This window comes from Musa acuminata, chromosome BXJ2-2 (genome assembly GCF_036884655.1).
Source record: "Musa acuminata AAA Group cultivar baxijiao chromosome BXJ2-2, Cavendish_Baxijiao_AAA, whole genome shotgun sequence".
NCBI classification, from domain to species: Eukaryota; Viridiplantae; Streptophyta; class Magnoliopsida; order Zingiberales; family Musaceae; genus Musa; species Musa acuminata.
In genome coordinates, this window is record NC_088339.1 from 27,836,049 (window position 1) to 27,854,221 (window position 18,173).

The 18,173-nt window shown below is 36.0% G+C and overlaps 2 protein-coding genes across 4 annotated transcripts; one reads left to right on the forward strand and one right to left on the reverse strand.

Moving 5' to 3' along the window:
• Positions 1–1,575: 1,575 nt before the first annotated feature.
• LOC135605778 (succinate--CoA ligase [ADP-forming] subunit alpha, mitochondrial) lies at positions 1,576–10,141 on the forward strand. Its single transcript, XM_065096240.1, has 7 exons — positions 1,576–1,896; positions 2,268–2,477; positions 3,912–4,082; positions 4,161–4,284; positions 6,453–6,514; positions 7,984–8,065; positions 9,763–10,141. Exons 1-7 carry the CDS (start codon positions 1,660–1,662, stop codon positions 9,900–9,902), a joined length of 1,026 nt encoding a protein of 341 aa, XP_064952312.1. The 5' UTR covers positions 1,576–1,659; the 3' UTR covers positions 9,903–10,141.
• Positions 10,142–10,973: 832 nt separating this feature from the next.
• On the reverse strand, positions 10,974–18,173 carry LOC135605777 (uncharacterized). Of its 3 annotated transcripts, none has more exons than XM_065096237.1 (9): positions 17,706–18,163; positions 17,051–17,131; positions 16,475–16,870; positions 15,727–15,862; positions 15,441–15,603; positions 13,697–13,825; positions 12,274–12,468; positions 11,608–11,730; positions 10,974–11,483 (listed from the first exon to the last, which is right to left on the reverse strand). In XM_065096237.1, exons 1-9 carry the CDS (start codon positions 17,893–17,895, stop codon positions 11,388–11,390), a joined length of 1,509 nt encoding a protein of 502 aa, XP_064952309.1. In that variant the 5' UTR covers positions 17,896–18,163; the 3' UTR covers positions 10,974–11,387. The 3 variants fall into 3 exon arrangements, with proteins under 3 accessions (XP_064952309.1, XP_064952308.1, XP_064952310.1); XM_065096236.1 differs by having other exon boundaries at positions 17,051–17,143; XM_065096238.1 differs by lacking the exon at positions 10,974–11,483 and having other exon boundaries at positions 11,664–11,802; positions 17,051–17,143; positions 17,706–18,173.

An 18,173-nucleotide genomic window follows, 5' to 3' on the forward strand; every position in this document is an offset into this window, starting at 1 on the left:
TTGGGAGGGACTGGCTGTCTGATTGAGATAGGGTTTATATTTTTGATGACGTGTCAAAATGATAGTCGTCAACGTTCTGTGTCTGTGGGGACGCGAAAGATGATCTTAGCAATGAATCGTTAATTTATAGAGAACGCTGTCCGGAAGGAAAGTGTTAAAGAAAGTGGTCAATGCATCACCCATGTGTCTTGTTCTACTTCTCCACAAATATGAAATTAATCGTAATTAAAAAAATTAATATTATATAATTCGGCCAATATCTGGCCTTTTGTTTTTTTTAAACAATATTTTTTTAATTTTAAAATACCTAAAATACTCTTTTTTTAATTTTCATCAGTTTTAAACTTGTATAGTGTTTTTAATAATATTTAAAATATTTTTATTGAGATATTAAAAGTACTATAAATACTATTAAAAATTATTATAAGTGATATCATATTTTTTTATTATCATTACTCGTAGTTCATTATAATGTCGATTTTTTAGGCTTATAATTAGTTTATTTAAGGTTAAAAGTCTATTTAAATTATGTATTATGTTTTTGAGTAGGTTTTATTGTGTATATAATTTTTATTTTTGATTTGGGTGATATTATTTCTAAACTATTATAAAAACTTTATTTTAAAAATAATATGATATATGAAATAATTTTAAGTATATTTTTATTTTTATAATTTATCATGTTTTTCAAATAGGTTTTATAATATTTTGATTATGATCACTAAGATACTATAATAGGTCAAAAAAAAATCTTAACGGAAAAAAAAGAGCAACATTTTGAATACTTTTAAAATTAAATGTATTGTCTGAAAAAAAGCTAAAAGGGTTAATAGTTTATAAAATACTTAAAATATGAATATTTTCTAAGAAAACAATTCTTTTTCTAACTCTTTAGGGATTTTATTTAAATTATTATTTTGGCATATACTTCTATCAAAATTAAAATAAATAAATCCAAAATCAATCATATCAAGATATTACAATTTTCAACGCTAAGAGAAGAAAACCAAGAGAATATTATGTCGGTCCTAAAAATAATACCAAAAACTCATGTCGAACGTTTTAATTATCATTTTCTTGTAAAATCAATTTCTTTAAATATAATCATTAGAGCCCATTAGGAAAGCTCGAGTCTTGTGTTGGCAATTGCATCTAATTTTTTTTGATAAGAAATTAAATATCCAAATTTAAATGATCCATTATAATGTTTTAAAAGTAAATAATTCACCCAACTTAGTCATCATGACTTAAATATTAGATAGTATATTTTTTAAAAAATTAATATAATTATTTCTAAATTCTTCTACCAATATTAAACTGATTTATATCCGTTGTAACATTTATCTTTATATTAATTTTGCATATTATTTATTATCATTTTTTGATGAGACTATCGAAGTCATGTTTTGACGAGACTATCGAATCAAATCGAAACAGGTCGGTTGGTGCCAGCGGTTCGTTCCGTTCCTATCTGGTCCGGTTGGATTTCAAATTGTATCCGGTTCGGCCGATTTCGCCGCATGCCGTCCGGTCCGGTCCGCTCCGCTTTCCTGTTTGTTTCCTTTTCTTTGTTCCCGAATACCAGGAAAGAAGCAACGGAGGAAAACCTCGACTGCAAGAGAGAAAGGGAAAAGGTAGGAGAACAGGAAGAGATCAGCCATGAATCGCCAAGCCTCGAGGCTGATCGGAACCCTAGCGTCCAAGATCTTCTCCAGGCCGAATCCATCCGCCGCCTCATCTTCCACTCTCTCATCCCCTAGTCGCCACTTCGCCGCTGCGCCGCCGCCGCCCCCGGCCGTCTTCGTGGACAAGAACACCCGCGTCATATGCCAAGGGATCACCGGAAAGAACGGCACCTTCCACACCGAGCAGGCCATCGAGTACGGCACCAAGATGGTGAGCACTCTCCATCAATCTCTTTCCCGTTCAGGGAATCTCTCGTGAGGGTCTCGGTACAGATCGTTATTTTTCTGGATCTTCTTCCCTTGATGGTTCGGCTGATCGGATACGATTTATTGATCTATATATTGTTCTCTTTCTATAGATCTGTTTTTGGCCGAAGTTTTATCTTCCAGGTATATGTTACGGGCACTGAATTAGATGGTATTTCTATTGATCTTTCTGCTTGTATTTTGGATTTTCCGACTGCCTTCGTGAGGTTCAGGGCATATTGCTGCGGTTAAAGTATTCGTTTGCTTGTTTCTGTACGACTAAGGATATCGAACTTACTAAACACCCTATCAAATGTTATTGTTTGATCTTTGTAGGTAGGTGGAGTGACACCTAAGAAAGGTGGAACTGAACACCTTGGTCTTCCAGTTTTCAATACCGTAGCGGAAGCCAAGGCTGAGACAAAAGCAAATGCATCAGTTATTTATGTTCCCCCGCCTTTTGCTGCTGCTGCAATTATGGAGGCTATGGAGGCGGAGTTGGATCTTGTTGTCTGCATTACTGAAGGAATTCCGCAACATGACATGGTAAAAAAAAATTCTAGCTTTCTTATTTAAATTGGTTTCATATTCATGTTTTTTCATGTTTAATTAGTCTTATGTTAGGTGAAGCAAAGATTAGTAATAGCTACTGCAAGTTGGGGACAGTCTCTTTCATTCAACCGTTTTTTTGGTTATCTATACTGTTGAAGCAGAAAATACAAAACATCTAGAAGTTAGAAGATGGAAGAATAAACAAGCACAGTAAGCCAAATCTAGAAATTTAGCCACTGATTTTGTGTACACAGACGGATAAAGTTTAAGACTATAAGTTGATTGTTCTGATTTAAGGTTCGTGCAATGTGTCTTTGAGATTCAGAGATTGTGAAGATAATGGAGCCTTCTGGCAGCTTTTTATTTCAACCGGTTTGATAAGAGATAATAAACACACCTATCTTTCATTGTTTTAATATTTGTTGATAGTCATGGAATAGTGCATATCTAGATGCTTCTTTCCATTTCAATTTCTCGATAAAATGGCAAAATGTTTCATTAGAGTTTTCTCATCATTTGTTTACTTCACCAAAGAGAATTTGCTAGGAAAAAAATAAGATTGAATTTTGTGCACAAGCTGAATCAGAATTGGAAAATTGACCCATAATTTGGTTTTTAAATATTAAATATTTTATGATACATAAAGGTTTTATATATATATATATATATATATATATATATCATTCTGTTATAAATTATGTTACATTTTTAAAATATTTTGTTGCCTATGTAATCTTTATTAACTTTTTTCTGCATATGATCTTGATCTCATTGGTCTTATCTGACTAGCATTAATGATCTTGATCATATTGTCCCTAGTCAATTCTGATGTCAATCTTTCAAGCTACAAGCCTCTTGACCTCATTGATTATGGCTTACATGGCTCTTTTTTTTTTCAAACTTAGGATTTTTTTCCTTTCAGTTTTTCAAGTCATGGAATCTTAGTATTTTGCTAAGCTTGATGTGTTACACTGCTACAAATGCTGATGCACATATCAGCTCTTTATGTTTTCAAACTCAGTATTTTTCTTTTCAGTTTTTCAAGTCACAGAGTCTTAGTGTTTTGCTAAGCCTGATGTATTACTCTGCTACTAATGCTGATACCAATATCATTGCTTGTTCACATGATGTGTAAGGATGTATGCACTTGGAGCTGGCTTTTCTGCTTAAGGATAATTATTTTTTCGCTTTTGATGTTTATATATGTAGATAATTTCTTGTACTCTGATTATATTGTTAGATGCTCTCGACTTAGTTTCCTTACTATAGTGAACTGCAAATTTGCTTAAAGGGGTTTACTGCAAAAATTTTATGTGTTTTGGTCATATTTGTAACTTCAATGACCCAGTCTCTAGTTATTTTATCACAAAAGTAAATACTTATTTCCGTGTATTATAAGTGGCCTATAATGTGATATTTGAATGTCAGGTACGAGTCAAAGCTGCTTTAAACAAGCAATCTAAAACTCGGTTAATTGGACCAAATTGTCCAGGCATTATTAAACCTGGAGAGTGTAAGATTGGAATAATGCCTGGATATATTCACAAGCCAGGACGTGTAGGGATTGTATCTCGATCTGGTACCTTAACCTATGAGGCGGTATGGTTTTATTTTGTCAGGATATGTTTACCATTGAGGGAACTTCTATGCATCAGTAATTTTGTTTTCTGATTTCAGGTCTTCCAGACAACTAACGTTGGTCTTGGACAGTCCACCTGTGTCGGTATTGGTGGAGACCCCTTTAATGGGACAAACTTTGTTGACTGCATAACAAAGTTCCTTGATGATCCTCAGACTGAAGGTAAGCTGCTTAGGTATAATTGTGTATAGCATAAATGATGTGATGCTGGAAAATTTGGGTGTTGACTTTTCATCTTTAAGAATGTTACAGTATTTTTGATCTTCTAACTGTAGGTAAGTTGTTAATCAGACCATCTTTTTTCTTGGACTCCCAAAACCTAGGTTTAAAATCTGTCTGTTGTTGATACCCGCTGACTACTGGACCAGTAAGGTACTAGTATTGTCGGTAGTTGGTACCATTCAAACCAGAGAGAACGAGGGAGAGAAGGTGGGGGAGAGAGAGACGAGGGGGCTAGCGAGAACCTTTATGGTGATAATGAGGAAGAAGTGACATAGTGGGGAGGAGGCAAAAGAGTTGGAAAAGAAGAGAAATAACACATGAGAGAGAGAGAGAGAATGTGTAACAGGAGAGAAAGAAAAGAAGACAACTATGAAAAAGAAAGTGATACTAAAAAGAGCAGTAAATTTGCTGCCCTGTACACCCAGTTCCAACCGATGAAACTGGATGGCACATTCAATAAAGTAAATATACCATAAGCTTATTGATTCTATTAACAGAAATTGGGTGAAAACTAGTGGTTTTTTTAAGGGCTAATTACATCCCGACCTGTAGACTTAAAAAATTTACATTGAAATCTATATAGTTATAAAAGCAAAATATTTAACCCTATTTATCCTAAGGTCGTCGGCTTTACTAACAAAAGAGACAGCACGTGCCTAAATGACACGAAAACGATGGACAAAAAGGTAATTTCAATGGTGGTGGCGGATGATGGCATCGTGGGTGGTTATTGTGGTGGTGGTTGTCAACAATGACATGGTGATCAACCTTGGCGATGTCGATTCGAACATCGATGACGAGGAAGAGGAGCAATAAGGCATTTGCGTCGGCGTTGCTCTGCATCTATATCGACGCCGAAGGAGAAAGAGGAGGCAGGTGAGGCATCTATGTCAGCATCACACCGCTTTACATTTGTGTTGGCGCTGGAGAAGGAAGAGGAGCAGGTGAGGCATCTGCATTAGTGCCACACTGCTCTGCCTCACCTGCCTCCTCTTCCTCCGCCCTCCTTGTCGCAGCCACATAGATGCCTCATCTACCTCACCTTCCTCCTCCAACGCTGACGCAGATGCATAGCAACGTCAGAGGAGGAAGAGAAGGTCGAGTGATGCGGCGCCAATGCAAATGCCTCACCTCTCTCCTCTTCCTCCTTTGGCATCGACGCAGATGCCTCACCGCTCTGCCTCCTCTTCCTCCTCATCGTTGATGTTCGGATCGACATTGGCAAGGTTGACCATCACGTCGTTGTCGTCGACCACCATCACAATAGCCACCCACAGCGCTATTGTCCGCCACTATCATTGAAATTATTTTTTTGTCCATCGTTTTTGTGTCATTCATGCACGTGTTGTATTTTCTGTCAGTAAAATCGATGGCGTTAGAGTAAATGGGGTTAGATGTTTCACATTCATAGTAACAAGAATTTTAATGTAATTTTTTTATGTCTAGGGATCAGGATGCTAAGGAGGTCTAATTACAGGGGATCCTCTGTAATTAGCCCTCTCTTTGCAGATATATGTCTAAACCATGGCCAAAACTGTCCCTGTCCCCTTTTGTTTAGTAAGACTTGAGATGGATAATTATTTTTGTTTACAGATACACCCGGTTCCAACTGATGAAACTGGATGGCACATTCAATAAGTAACTATACCATAACCTTGTTGATTCTATTAACAGAAATTGGCTGAAAACTAGTGGTCGGTTTACAGATATATGTATAAATAATGACCAAAACTATCCCTTTTTGTTTAGTAAGACTTGAGATGGATTATTGTTCCTACTATTTTGTCAGTTCACTATATTGTTGATAAAATTTAGACAGACCAGTTCATTGCCAATGAATCTTATAATTATCTAAATCTGTTACAAGTGATAGAGACTTATAGTTTTTGACATTAGCACTACCTCTAGTATGTATGGTATGTCTGTTGATAAATTTAAAAAAAAAAAACCATAAAATTTTTTAGCAAGTTAGTGTATTCAGATAACTTTGTTACTAAGCTTCTTTTAAATGATGCATCCAGTACTTGGCTTCAATGTTGATGAACTTGTGTCTGTATGATATAGTTGGCTATTTTTTCCATTGATGTTTACCTGCTATTGCATTCCAGGTATTATCCTTATAGGAGAGATTGGAGGAACTGCAGAAGAGGATGCTGCTGCTTTGATACTTGTATGTGAAATTTTTATCTCATTCAATAATTTGCATGACACATCTTTGAGTATTTACATATTATTTTTCTTCATTGACTAATGTGTGAAAATTTTACCACATTTTTATGTATAAAGTGCTATATAAACTTGTTATTTGACCAAAGTCCTATATAATATCTTTCATAAACTTATCGTAATATGATTAGTACATTTTCTTTATATCATAACTTATAGTATCCATTAGGATGGCTTCTTATTTAAAGTCTCATGCAAATTTTTCTTTATCTTTTCTATAAGGATCTTTTTTTTCTCATGTCGAAATTGAGATATTGCTTTTTGATACATTAATACTTCCTATAAAAAGATCCTTATACATAGAATTGTGACTCATTTATCTCTAAGGTCCTGCAGTTCTCATGATTATCTATAAGTGGAAGTGTTTCATGAAACACTTTGCAACAGTATCAAAATGCTTCTAGAGAATGATAAATGAAAATATCCAAAATCTGCTTGATGGACAAGTGTGCTCATGTATTAAATTGAGAAACCAAAATGATAAGTCACTGGCAATTTGGAAATAAATACTTGACAATTTTGTACTCCTGCAATAGTACAAAGGCTGGGAAGTTTCTACATCATCATGCCTTTAATTAAAGTAAAACTGCAAGCAAAAGCTAAAAGATGACTAATAATCATTTATCAGGGGTACACGGGAAAACAATTTCCATTACCAGTGAAACTGGACATGTAGCCGCTAATTTATGCTGATGTGCAGTCTTATTTGAGATGGTGAAAATGAATGGTTTTTTGCATGTAATTGTGCTGGTTAGAACTCTCATTACAGCTTTTCAAACATTATTAGGTGTATCTCTGATGGTAGGCTGCTGTCGAGCAACTTAATTTGATGAAATTCTTAGATCTGATAGATACAGGATCTACCACTAGCTCCAGGGATGATGTAATTGAACAGGCTCTTGGTTGCCTGTCTGTATCCTAGTGTTATAGTGAAGTTTGATGTTAAATGACTTTGATATTTGGATAGCCATTTTTAAAAGATGAATAGCCTTCCATGGGAAATTTGATTTTCACAAAATGAAAATATCTCAAACAAGATAATGTGATATGAGGTTAGTTCTCTTGATGAAATGTTTTAAGAACCACAGGCACACAGATGTAGTAGGACAAATGTTCGCAGGTCGAGCGTGAATGTACACTTTATACTGAACCTAATTCATAAATATCCATGTTTAGTTGCAAAAAAAAAAGGGGGTGCATCTTATGTCACATTAGGTGATCAAGATTCAAATCAGCCGATTTTCTTGATTGGCATAATGATTCTTACATTGACGCTCCCTAAACCATGCACATAGATTAATATAATCGTCGACATATAACAATGCCTGTGGTTTCTTTGATTATTTTAGTTGTATATTTTCTCCATTTTGGAATATATGTATTTAATTTTCTCAAATTTCCTATATTAAACAGGAAAGTGGAACTGAGAAGCCAATTGTTGCATTTATAGCTGGACTTACTGCACCACCAGGTCGCCGCATGGGTCATGCTGGAGGTATGTAAAATATATTCTAGGTCAAGTTATATACTCCATGAGTTTACATGCTGATCATGTGAAAAATGCCAACACATTTGCCGATGCATGACCACTTGTTGTATTTAGAAATATGATCAGCATGGGCACGATACTTCAACTTTTTCATGACAATGAGATTTGAAACCTATATACCAACATAAAAGCACGATATATTGTGCAAATTCAGGAATGACTCATTTTATAGAGCAGCGACATTGAGAATTTTTTAAATTTTTATATAAATGAGCTACCTATATTTTGCTTTAGAGAAACAAATTTCTCTAGAGAATCATAGAGATTAGGGGTTTACATGTGCATCTAAATTACATTAAGTTTTCCTGGATTATTCAAACAAATAGCACTAATCTTAAATTTTAACAGCTTGCATGTATAAAAAAATGCATCCTATTGTTGTAATTGCATTTATGCCTATTATTTGTTGTTATTTATGCTGGAATTGTTTGTGGCAACCCTTTGTCTAGAGCTCAGATGGCTGTAGCAAAATCAGGATACTTAAGCAAGTTGAGAAATATGTGTAGTAGTTGAAAAGCCCACTTGCTTTTAGTAGTCAACTTATGATTGAAATAGTGGACAATTTTGAATTCATTGATTTAGACATGGTACAGGAATGTCTCATCAGCTATAAATTGGAGAATGCATGTTTAACTTTAGTCTGCTTTATTTGAATCACTAGCATTTGGATATCTTTTTGGGTTTGTATTCTATCATCTGCTCAATGGTAGCAAGAGGATCATGTAGCAGATCCCAGATAGTTGGGACATTATGGCTTGTTGTTGTTGTTGTTAATGCCTCTACGTGATGTTCATTTGTGGCCTTAGGTCTGTTTCCTCTTGTCCTGGACTCTTCCAAAGTCGAGTGTAGTCTTTTTGGCTTATTTTGATATCTGAGATAAGCATTATTTCTCCCTTTGGTATACTTCTCTTTCCCCTTTTCTTGGTCTCATCTAAAGTCAAGTATAGTCTTTCTGGTTTCTTTCAACCTCTGAAATGAGTGTTTCTCCTTGTGGTGAAGATCCCTTGTCCTGGACTCTTCCAAGGTCAAGCATCTTTGAGGGATTTTTTGTTTTCTGAGCATAACTGTTACCAACAAAGAAAATTTATGCTTGCTCACTGACCTTGTTATTACAAGGTAAGTCACTTGATTAACTAATGTAAATCTGGCTAGAATTTGGTCTTTGTTTTAGAGGTATTAACTAATGTAATCACTTTATTACAAGGTAAGTCGCATTAATGCACAATTTGGAATTTGGTTTATCAAATCTTTTGGAGCCTAGTTGATTTTGAGGTTTGCTTTAAACATGTTCCTGTGCTTGTCTGTGAGTTCCAATGATGATCATGTCTAGTTCACCATGGCCTGCTGCAGAGATGCAACTGCTAGTTCTAGTCAATTTACAATTGGATAGATCATCATAAAGGTACTTCATTCTGTTATACCAAGACTCACTGATTTTTTTTTACCTTCCATGATATATCACACTGTTAGTACTCCACTTGAGCATTAATGTTAATGTTCACTGTTGTTGATTACTTGTTTAGTCACATATATGTATTTCACTTTTGGATTTATTAATTAGACAACTAAAACTTTTGTTTAGGTGACATATACCATGAAAGCACTTCTTGGTGTGTTCACTATTTTCGTTTGGTATGTTGCAGCAATTGTGTCAGGTGGGAAGGGAACTGCACAAGACAAGATCAAAACCCTCAGAGAAGCTGGCGTGACGGTGGTCGAGTCCCCAGCCAAGATTGGTGTGGCTATGCTCGAGGTTTTCAAGCAGCGTGGGCTTGCAGAGTAGACGGCACTCCTGCTATTGATCTTTTGATGTTGCAAAACCATAAATCTTTTTTGACTTATGATGCCTGGGGGCTTTCCATGCACGGTTGTAGCAATCCATCTGATTTTTTCAGAGTTCTGAAATATTAACTCCCCCCCCCCCCACCCTTCCCTGCTCATCAATAAGAAAAATCCTGAAGGAATATATTGTGTGAGATTAGTGTATTAATGCAATCTCTCACTATTCTTTTTGCTTGATCATTTGTCCAGGGGATCTTTTGGTTGTGTTTGAATTGGAGGGGCGCAATGTTCTTGTTGATGGTTGTGTGGTGAATCTTTTTGTCTTGTAGCATGAAATGCAATTTCAAGAGAGTTTTACCTTTCTGTTTGCGATGATATCATTTTTAATTCAAATCCTTAGCACTTAGGTAAAGGAGCAATATTATAGCTTATCTTTTTTTTATAATTAAATAATTCGCCTTTAAAAGTTCACATGCAAAAGCACAATTTGTACTTGCATCTTTTCTTCTTTGCATTTGCTGCTTTAACTTCTCTAGTTATGTTACCAGGGCAAATTCTTCCCGAAAGTCTCAGTTTTCATTATTTTTTATAGTGGTTTTTTTTTGTTTTATTCCCACAAAATGTTCCATTTTGATCTTTATTTTTTTACCTTTGGTATTCGTCGCTTTCGTCTACTAGTGGCATCGTATGATCAGTGTCTTCCCTTGTGCCAAATGCCACGAGATCAAGATCGTGTATTATTGTTTGGTGCTCGAGTGCCAGTCGAATGTTATTGTTTGGTGCTCGAGTGCCAGTCGAATGTTTTGTGTATTATCAAATGTTTTTTGTTGTTTTGAAAGTTGGGTGTTTTTTAGCTTCAGTTGATTTCAGCACTGCAATCTCTGTTATAACAATATAACCCTTATCTCTGTAATTCTCATTCTCAAGATTTACACCCTCATCTCTCATCTCCATAAGGACTTAAGAATTTGGATGACAACGTCAGATGGGCTCTTCTGTTTTTGTGTTAGTGCATTTAGACTACACTTCTAAGAGTGATCTAAATACAGACTTAGTAACTGAAGCAGCCCAATAAATAAAAAAGAATCACTTTTTCTTTCATGGATTGACACATCAAATATACTACAGCAATGATGTCTTGGGTGACATCTTAAGAAGGCTAATCATTCATATGACTCACCTTATGACTCTCTTACATGCAGCCTATAAATAGTTGCTGTTCTGCCAATTGCTTCGATTGATATTTTTTACAACAAAATTCCTGACAATCTACCAAACAATCAAAATTATTGACATGAATCCCATGTCAAAATAGGGCTTCTTCAGATAATTTGCACAAGTCTTCTTCATTCCATCCACGGCTGCTTCAGCAAGTCATTCTTCCATGTTTATTAACAGCTGCTTAAGTTGCACTGGTGCATGTTGATTTGAAAATGTTGATCTATTAACAATCACTTGAGATGTTTGGAAACCTTTGTACTTGATGTCAATGCGCTGCAAGTTGAAGGTATTTGGTATAATCAATCCCATTTAACCGTACACAACATAGTATATTCTCTGGCAATTCTTCTGCCTTGTTTCCCTGTACAAGAAAGAAATTACTTACTTCAGTGTTCCCAATTTTTAATCACGTAAATGCTAAATTTTAAAGGAAGTAGTCCATCGTATGTTTCTTATTCAAGTTGTACTAAACATAAAAGAGCTACCTGTATCGTTAGGCCAAAATCCAAGACACACAGCTTCAGCCTGTCAAGGAATGCTTCAAATCCTTTCCTTGAGATGTAACTAAATCTGTGCATGTCCAAATCTATCTCGAAATAATTTTTACCCTGCAAATGTTGCATCATAGCGGCAACATTAGGCTCACCATATGATGCATTTGAGTGCTGAAATAAGCATCACTGCAGCAAGCAATTGATCCTGACTTTTAGGAAGAATATTTATTGACAGTATGTAAGTGAACTTTCAAAGCAAGCAAACTTGAACACAGTTTAGCGGGCATGGAGCAAGCATTGCTTTTTAAATTTCTGGTAATCCATACCTCATGCGCACTCTTTAACTATTGTGATTTTGATAGCACATAAGTAGTTACTTGGAAGCATATAATATTTCACTAATATTTGTGTCTTCAATATCTGATCAGAAATTGAATGTAGCTTTAATATGTAGGAGGAAATTGAAACAATGGAGGCATGAATTTACATGCAGGCAGAGAGGTTGATCTCACAACACAGACCTATGAAGCTAAAGATGAAAAGGATCAATTTTATATTAAAAAGTATATAGTAAGAATAATTGCATAATCACTAAGTATTTTGTGGATCTGAAAATGATATGATTTTGCTTTAATGTACAAAGAGGGATGAACTTACCAAGTAGAAATCATGCTGAGGACGGGACAGAACTGGCTTCTCATTGTAGGCATGCATAAGCTTCCTCTCAGCAGCGTTTAGAGGAAGATCCTCCAAATTTGCTACACGACCAAGTATTTTTAACCTTTCTCTGAAGGGAACTGATGTATCCATAGCAAAACCTTTGACCCTTTCTACCTCATCATCGATTAACCTCTACCAAGTATCAAGATAGAAATATATGAACAATTGAGCATAAAGAAAACCAGCATATCTATATTTCCTACTGACAAAAGCAGCACATTTTTGAAGAAATACAAATTAGAAGCGCAAGGTAATCAACAATGCAAGATAGACTGCTGATGCCTGCATACTATTGTGCAGCAGCCGGCCTGCCTGTCTGTCTTGGTATACCAAATTGACATAAGATGGATGGCATAGCGGGCCATAGAAATGAATAATAAGATCAGATTTATGTATAGCAGTAGAGAAGAACATGAAATATTAAACAATATAAGAGAGATTAGAAGTAGAGAAATATAAATCCAACAATACCTCTTCACTTACACAGGTTTTAGAAGAAGTCAATGGTCTTATGTGGGAACAGGTTTGCAATCTTGTCATTTTCTACAGTAGATGGGTGGTTCTAAATCTATAGAAGGTCAACAAGACACAAGGGCTGGGAGCTCAACAAAAAGTCCTCAGAATAATCATCAAAATGCTAATCGAAAAACCACTTCCTAGCGGGCAGGAATGAGATTAAATTTTGATGATTATTTTGCAACTTCACAGGTCCTCCAAGAATTGAAAAGGGCTGAAAGTTGGTACATGGTGTACTGTCAGTTAACCATACAGAATAGTGATTTGCGAAGCAGATTCCAAAAAAAAATTTATTGAATCAAGGCTTAGTAATGCAATCTTTGTGATAGATTGAGGTGGATGTCGCATAACAAATTTGAACAACCCTTTCAATTTTCGTATTAAAAAAATAGTCACTTAGGTCTTCTCTACGAAAACATGATCAAAATATACTAGTGATGTGATCTGTATGAGACTAGTGGACTACTCAGGTTATCCACAATGTTATGACAAGGCACAACAAGGGCAAGGAAATTAGTCCAAATCCAATTTGACCACTCATACGACATCACATGTACCAAAAACTATAATTTGTGCATTTGAAGCACCTCAACTTTGAAAACCTTTCAATTTTGGTACTTAAAAAAGCACAAAGAAAATCAATTACATTGCTGTATCGATAAAATTTATTGAACATACTGAGTTTAAGCTACAGGGTCGAGCATTAAAGATGAAATAATTGGCTGATGTAAAACAACAGGGCACATTACATCATTGTTAAGATGTATAAAGCCTTTGAAGTTGGAAAAGCATACGGTTTATTAGATGGACAAAAATGCAACATGATGAGCAGAATTTATCTCACTCGAATATTCTCCAAGAAATGCGATGGAAGTTCCTTAGAATAGCCTTCAGAGAGCCTAAAATATAACACAAAACTTATTCCTTCACCATCGGTTTCACTCTGAAATATGGTAGCAGGATAGAGTGGAATCTGTAATAGACATGACAAATCTGGCAGATCAGGAGACAGCCTAAAACTTAAAAAGCTACTGAAATAATATAAATAATAAGGAAAATTCTTCAAAACATCAATTTAGATCGATATTTTACTGGATCCTGGATTCATTGTGTGAAATGCTTTTTCTTTTTTGAATATCATTCTGGTAGCAAGAACATGTACAATGCTTATATGTTCAAGCTAACTTGAGAAAGATTATATTTCTAGAAACCATTGTGGACCATTTGGCTCAATATCTAAACCTGGCTTCACAAATTTATAAAATGACATACAAGTTTCAACTCAAGGAGACCTTATGTATCCTTTGTGTTAGTCAGCATATCAGGATGAATGACCAGCTGCCAGCTGACAATGCTGATCTCCTAGCTGTTGCATTAACATGTCACTATATCCTTTTTCTTCTTTTTGTTTTCCTTACATGTTGCAACAACACGTCAATATATCCTTTTTTTCTTGCTATATCCTTTTGAAGCCCATATATATGCATAAGATGAGAATGGATAACATGAGAGAGAATTATATAAGATGATGTGACATATGCTTAGGAGACCTCCGGATATGATATTTAGAAGAGATGAAACGATTAATATTAGTGGGAGAGGTAGAGGAAGACCTAAAAAACTTCAATGCAAACTATAAATAAAGATTTAAATCCTCTAGACTTAACTAAATATATGGCTTCTTATAGATCTCAATGGCGGCAAAGAATCTATATAGTCGATTCCCTAAATAGTTGGGATTTACGGTCTTGTTGTTGTCGTCGTTTTGAAGCCCATAATAACATAGATGGGTGCTAGACAACTAAGCACTGATTGCTATTTACTATTTGCTCTTTCTGAAAATTATATTTGTGAAATTTCTTCTATCATACAGATCTCCATATATTTAATATTTTCAAAGTACTCAAGGTATGTTCTTGGTATTTCTGCTTGTTGGCAAATGTGTTAATACTAAATTTTATGGCTCTTTTCAATAATAAGGAGAATAGTGTTGCCCTTGACTGATTCAGTCAAGATTTTTTATCCTTGTAATTATTGAATATTGATGATGTAGATTTGGATGCCAAGAAAAGAATAGCTATTATCACTATCCATATGATTGTCTTCAAGATTTATATAAGACGAATAATAATCAACTTCATCTGGGTAGGAAAAACATCCCAAAGAAGTAATAAGAAATAAGCATGTAAATCATGACAATAATGTCTCATATAGAAACAAAAAGTGCAAAACAATTAACAAATTGTTCGGTCACATAGCCCCTTGATATGCCAGCCACAGCATGTCATGCACGAAAGAAAGGAATTCAGAAACTCTATTATTCCCACAACGAAAGTAAACCTAATCCATCTTAATAAGCAGATAAAGTCTGTCCAGATATCTTAGGATGCCTTCGATAAATTTGAATTTATTTTTAAAGACAAAGAAAACCACAACTCGAGGCAGTGTTTCATTTGAACTACTAACTAGCATGAATAGAAAACTGAACTTAGTAAAGTTTTATTTTAGAACATCATAAAGAACAAACATCCTGGAAATAGAATTCATGAAATATATATAACTTCAGTCAGAGTCACTCGGGATTATACCTGAATGTTAACCACAAGAATAGGTGGGAACTTGCCAGATGGATTGAAGATGGGAAGTTCCACAAATCGAGCAATGTGATTAATTTTCTGCTGAGACAGGTAGACATCAACACCAAAAGGACAGTATGCTGCATAATTTGGAGCAAACTCTTTCTTCTTATCCCTGGAATCAGACACAAACTAATGTAAAATTTCAGTCACATGTAGATCATCTCCAACTCCAAGTTAAAGTATGCATGCTAAATTGTATAGAAGCTAAAAATTAAAATAATTGGACAACACCTGCCTAAGGTAATGTTCTCCCCGCACTCTGAATGTATTGGGTTCAATGAACGACCAGCTATCAAGCATTTTCTTTTCCAGCAAGCAGAATTGGACTTGAGATCCTGCTAGTGGCTTTTCGAGAAAGGCCTTTGTAGAAACTTAATGCGAAGCAAAGACAAAAAATCAGTAAGTTACATGATCACAGATAGAAATCCTCAAAAGATTTTCATGATCTCTTATGCTGGATATGCTCTTCAAATTGTAAAGAAACTGAAAAAAGCGAAATGGCATCGGTGAAGAATCTTCAGAATAACATAGTTCAACCAAAATTGTGTCCAAGATTCTCTTGCAATAAATCAGAAACAAAACAATGTAGAAAAGCCAAAGAACAATCTACTGGTGGTCAAGTTATGACTAAGAAATATTCTCAGATAGCCAGAGGTACCCCTCAACACTAAGGTATAAATACAATACTAATCTATTAGACAAGAGTTAGAATAAGTAATATTAAACAGAAATCCGAAGAGGCAATGTTATAACTTGGGAGACCTACATCAGAAAATTAAATAATGACACTTGAGAAGATATATGAAGGCAAAGAGTGGGGATCAACAATTGATTGATGACAATTGCTTATTAGTTTCAGAAAAAAAAAACATAACAAGCTTGTCCCACACAAAAACCAGCATCATATGAAGCCGAAAGTCGGAGGAGTTTGGTATCATTATATGGAAAAACCCGTATCCAGATAAAAAAGGGTAGTTACTAACATAGTGTTGATGTAGCATGTGCTTCCCCTGACTTCCGCTTGAAGGAAAGCTTCAAAGAAGCCTTTTTGGCCGAGTTTGGTGGACTGGTGCTTAGGGCTTTTCTCTTTTCAATTGTGGACGTTGCAACAACAAGGCAAGGCAAACAGTTGTTTGGAAGGATACCACAATTGTTCAAAATTCCCCTATCACTGTGACCAGCATTCTCATCCACAGAAATGACTGACACATCCTCATGACTTACAAAGGCTTTCGCAGTATTCTCCAAGTTCATTGACAACTGCTCCCCTAATTTTAGTCCCTTCTGCTTTCCATCAATAGAATTGCTGGTGAAAGCATTTGGGTCGTTCGCTCCAAGGTTGTCATCTCTATAGGATGTAGGGCTCATTGTGAATTCACCTTCACAACCATTTACAGAGAAATTTACAATGCATATCAGTACCAAGGAAGCTGGAATTAGCTCAAAGAAAATCGCAGACAGCATCAACGATGACCATCCTAATTTCATCAAATCAATTAAAATGAAAAATCATCACCAAGAGTCCATGATCGAGTACCAATATGATACGTGCAACATACCATCTTGAACACTATGGAAATCCTCCTCATCTGATTCTATAGCAGAGAAAGTGTCAAACCATGCTTCTTCGACGGTCGTGGCTGACACCATAACTTCAATTTAAGCAATGCCAAACAGTTAGGAGTAATAGAAAAAGATTGCTCAAAGGAATAATTCCAATCATTGCAAACAATTTGCAAAATAGATAAAATCAGTATGAGACACGTCCAAGAAGGAGGACGATGATAAATATTTCAAGCCTTGAGAATTCACTCAAAAAAGAAATTTTTTGCTATAAACTGTGTATTTCAAATGCAGAATCTGAGTCAGCAATATTCCGTCAAATTGCGTACGATTGCAGCAGTATAAACTATAAGCTTCTTCTGGCTAACATCTCGATTTGATCAAGATATTAGTTCTGTTAAGATAGATTGATACCATTAAGAACTGGAGGTAAACGTTTGCTTTCCCTTTACCATGATCTTCTAAGGGCCTTAAAATTATCAGTCGAAACCTCGAACCAGGGGGCCAAAATCGGAACTTGGAAAGCAAAACCGGCCGGGCACAATGCACATCAGGAAACGATGCACAGATCAAGAAAACCGATCTTTTTCGCCAAAAGCAACCGCATCAAGCCCCAAAAAATAAAAAACAGAAACAGAATCAAGCCATAACCTTGGAACGCGGGGTTGCTGTAAGACATGGGATCGGCCCCGTCCAACCCCTGGGCCTCTTCGATCCTCTCCATCACCTTCCGCGTCACCGCTCGCCACTTGGTCGCCCTCCTCCGCCGCCGCCGCGTCCCTCCCGGCGAGCTCCGCCGCCCTCCCACGCACCTGTCCGGCCTCGAGACGCACAACCCCATCCCTCTCTCTCTCTCTCTCTCTCTCTCTCTCTCTCTCTCTCCTCTCCTGCTCCTCTCTTAGGATCGAAATGTTGGGGTCTGCAATCTGATTCCGAGATCCAGGAAGAAGAATAGCGGCCCGACCGAGGAGGACTTGGGGGGATCGTAACTCACATCGTCAATACCATCGTATCCACATCTCCATTATAAAACCAACAACATGATCGATCGGCTCAACAACAGCGAGAGAGAGCGAGAGAGAGGATTGGCGCATCCCTTGTGCACCTCTCTTGTTGTTG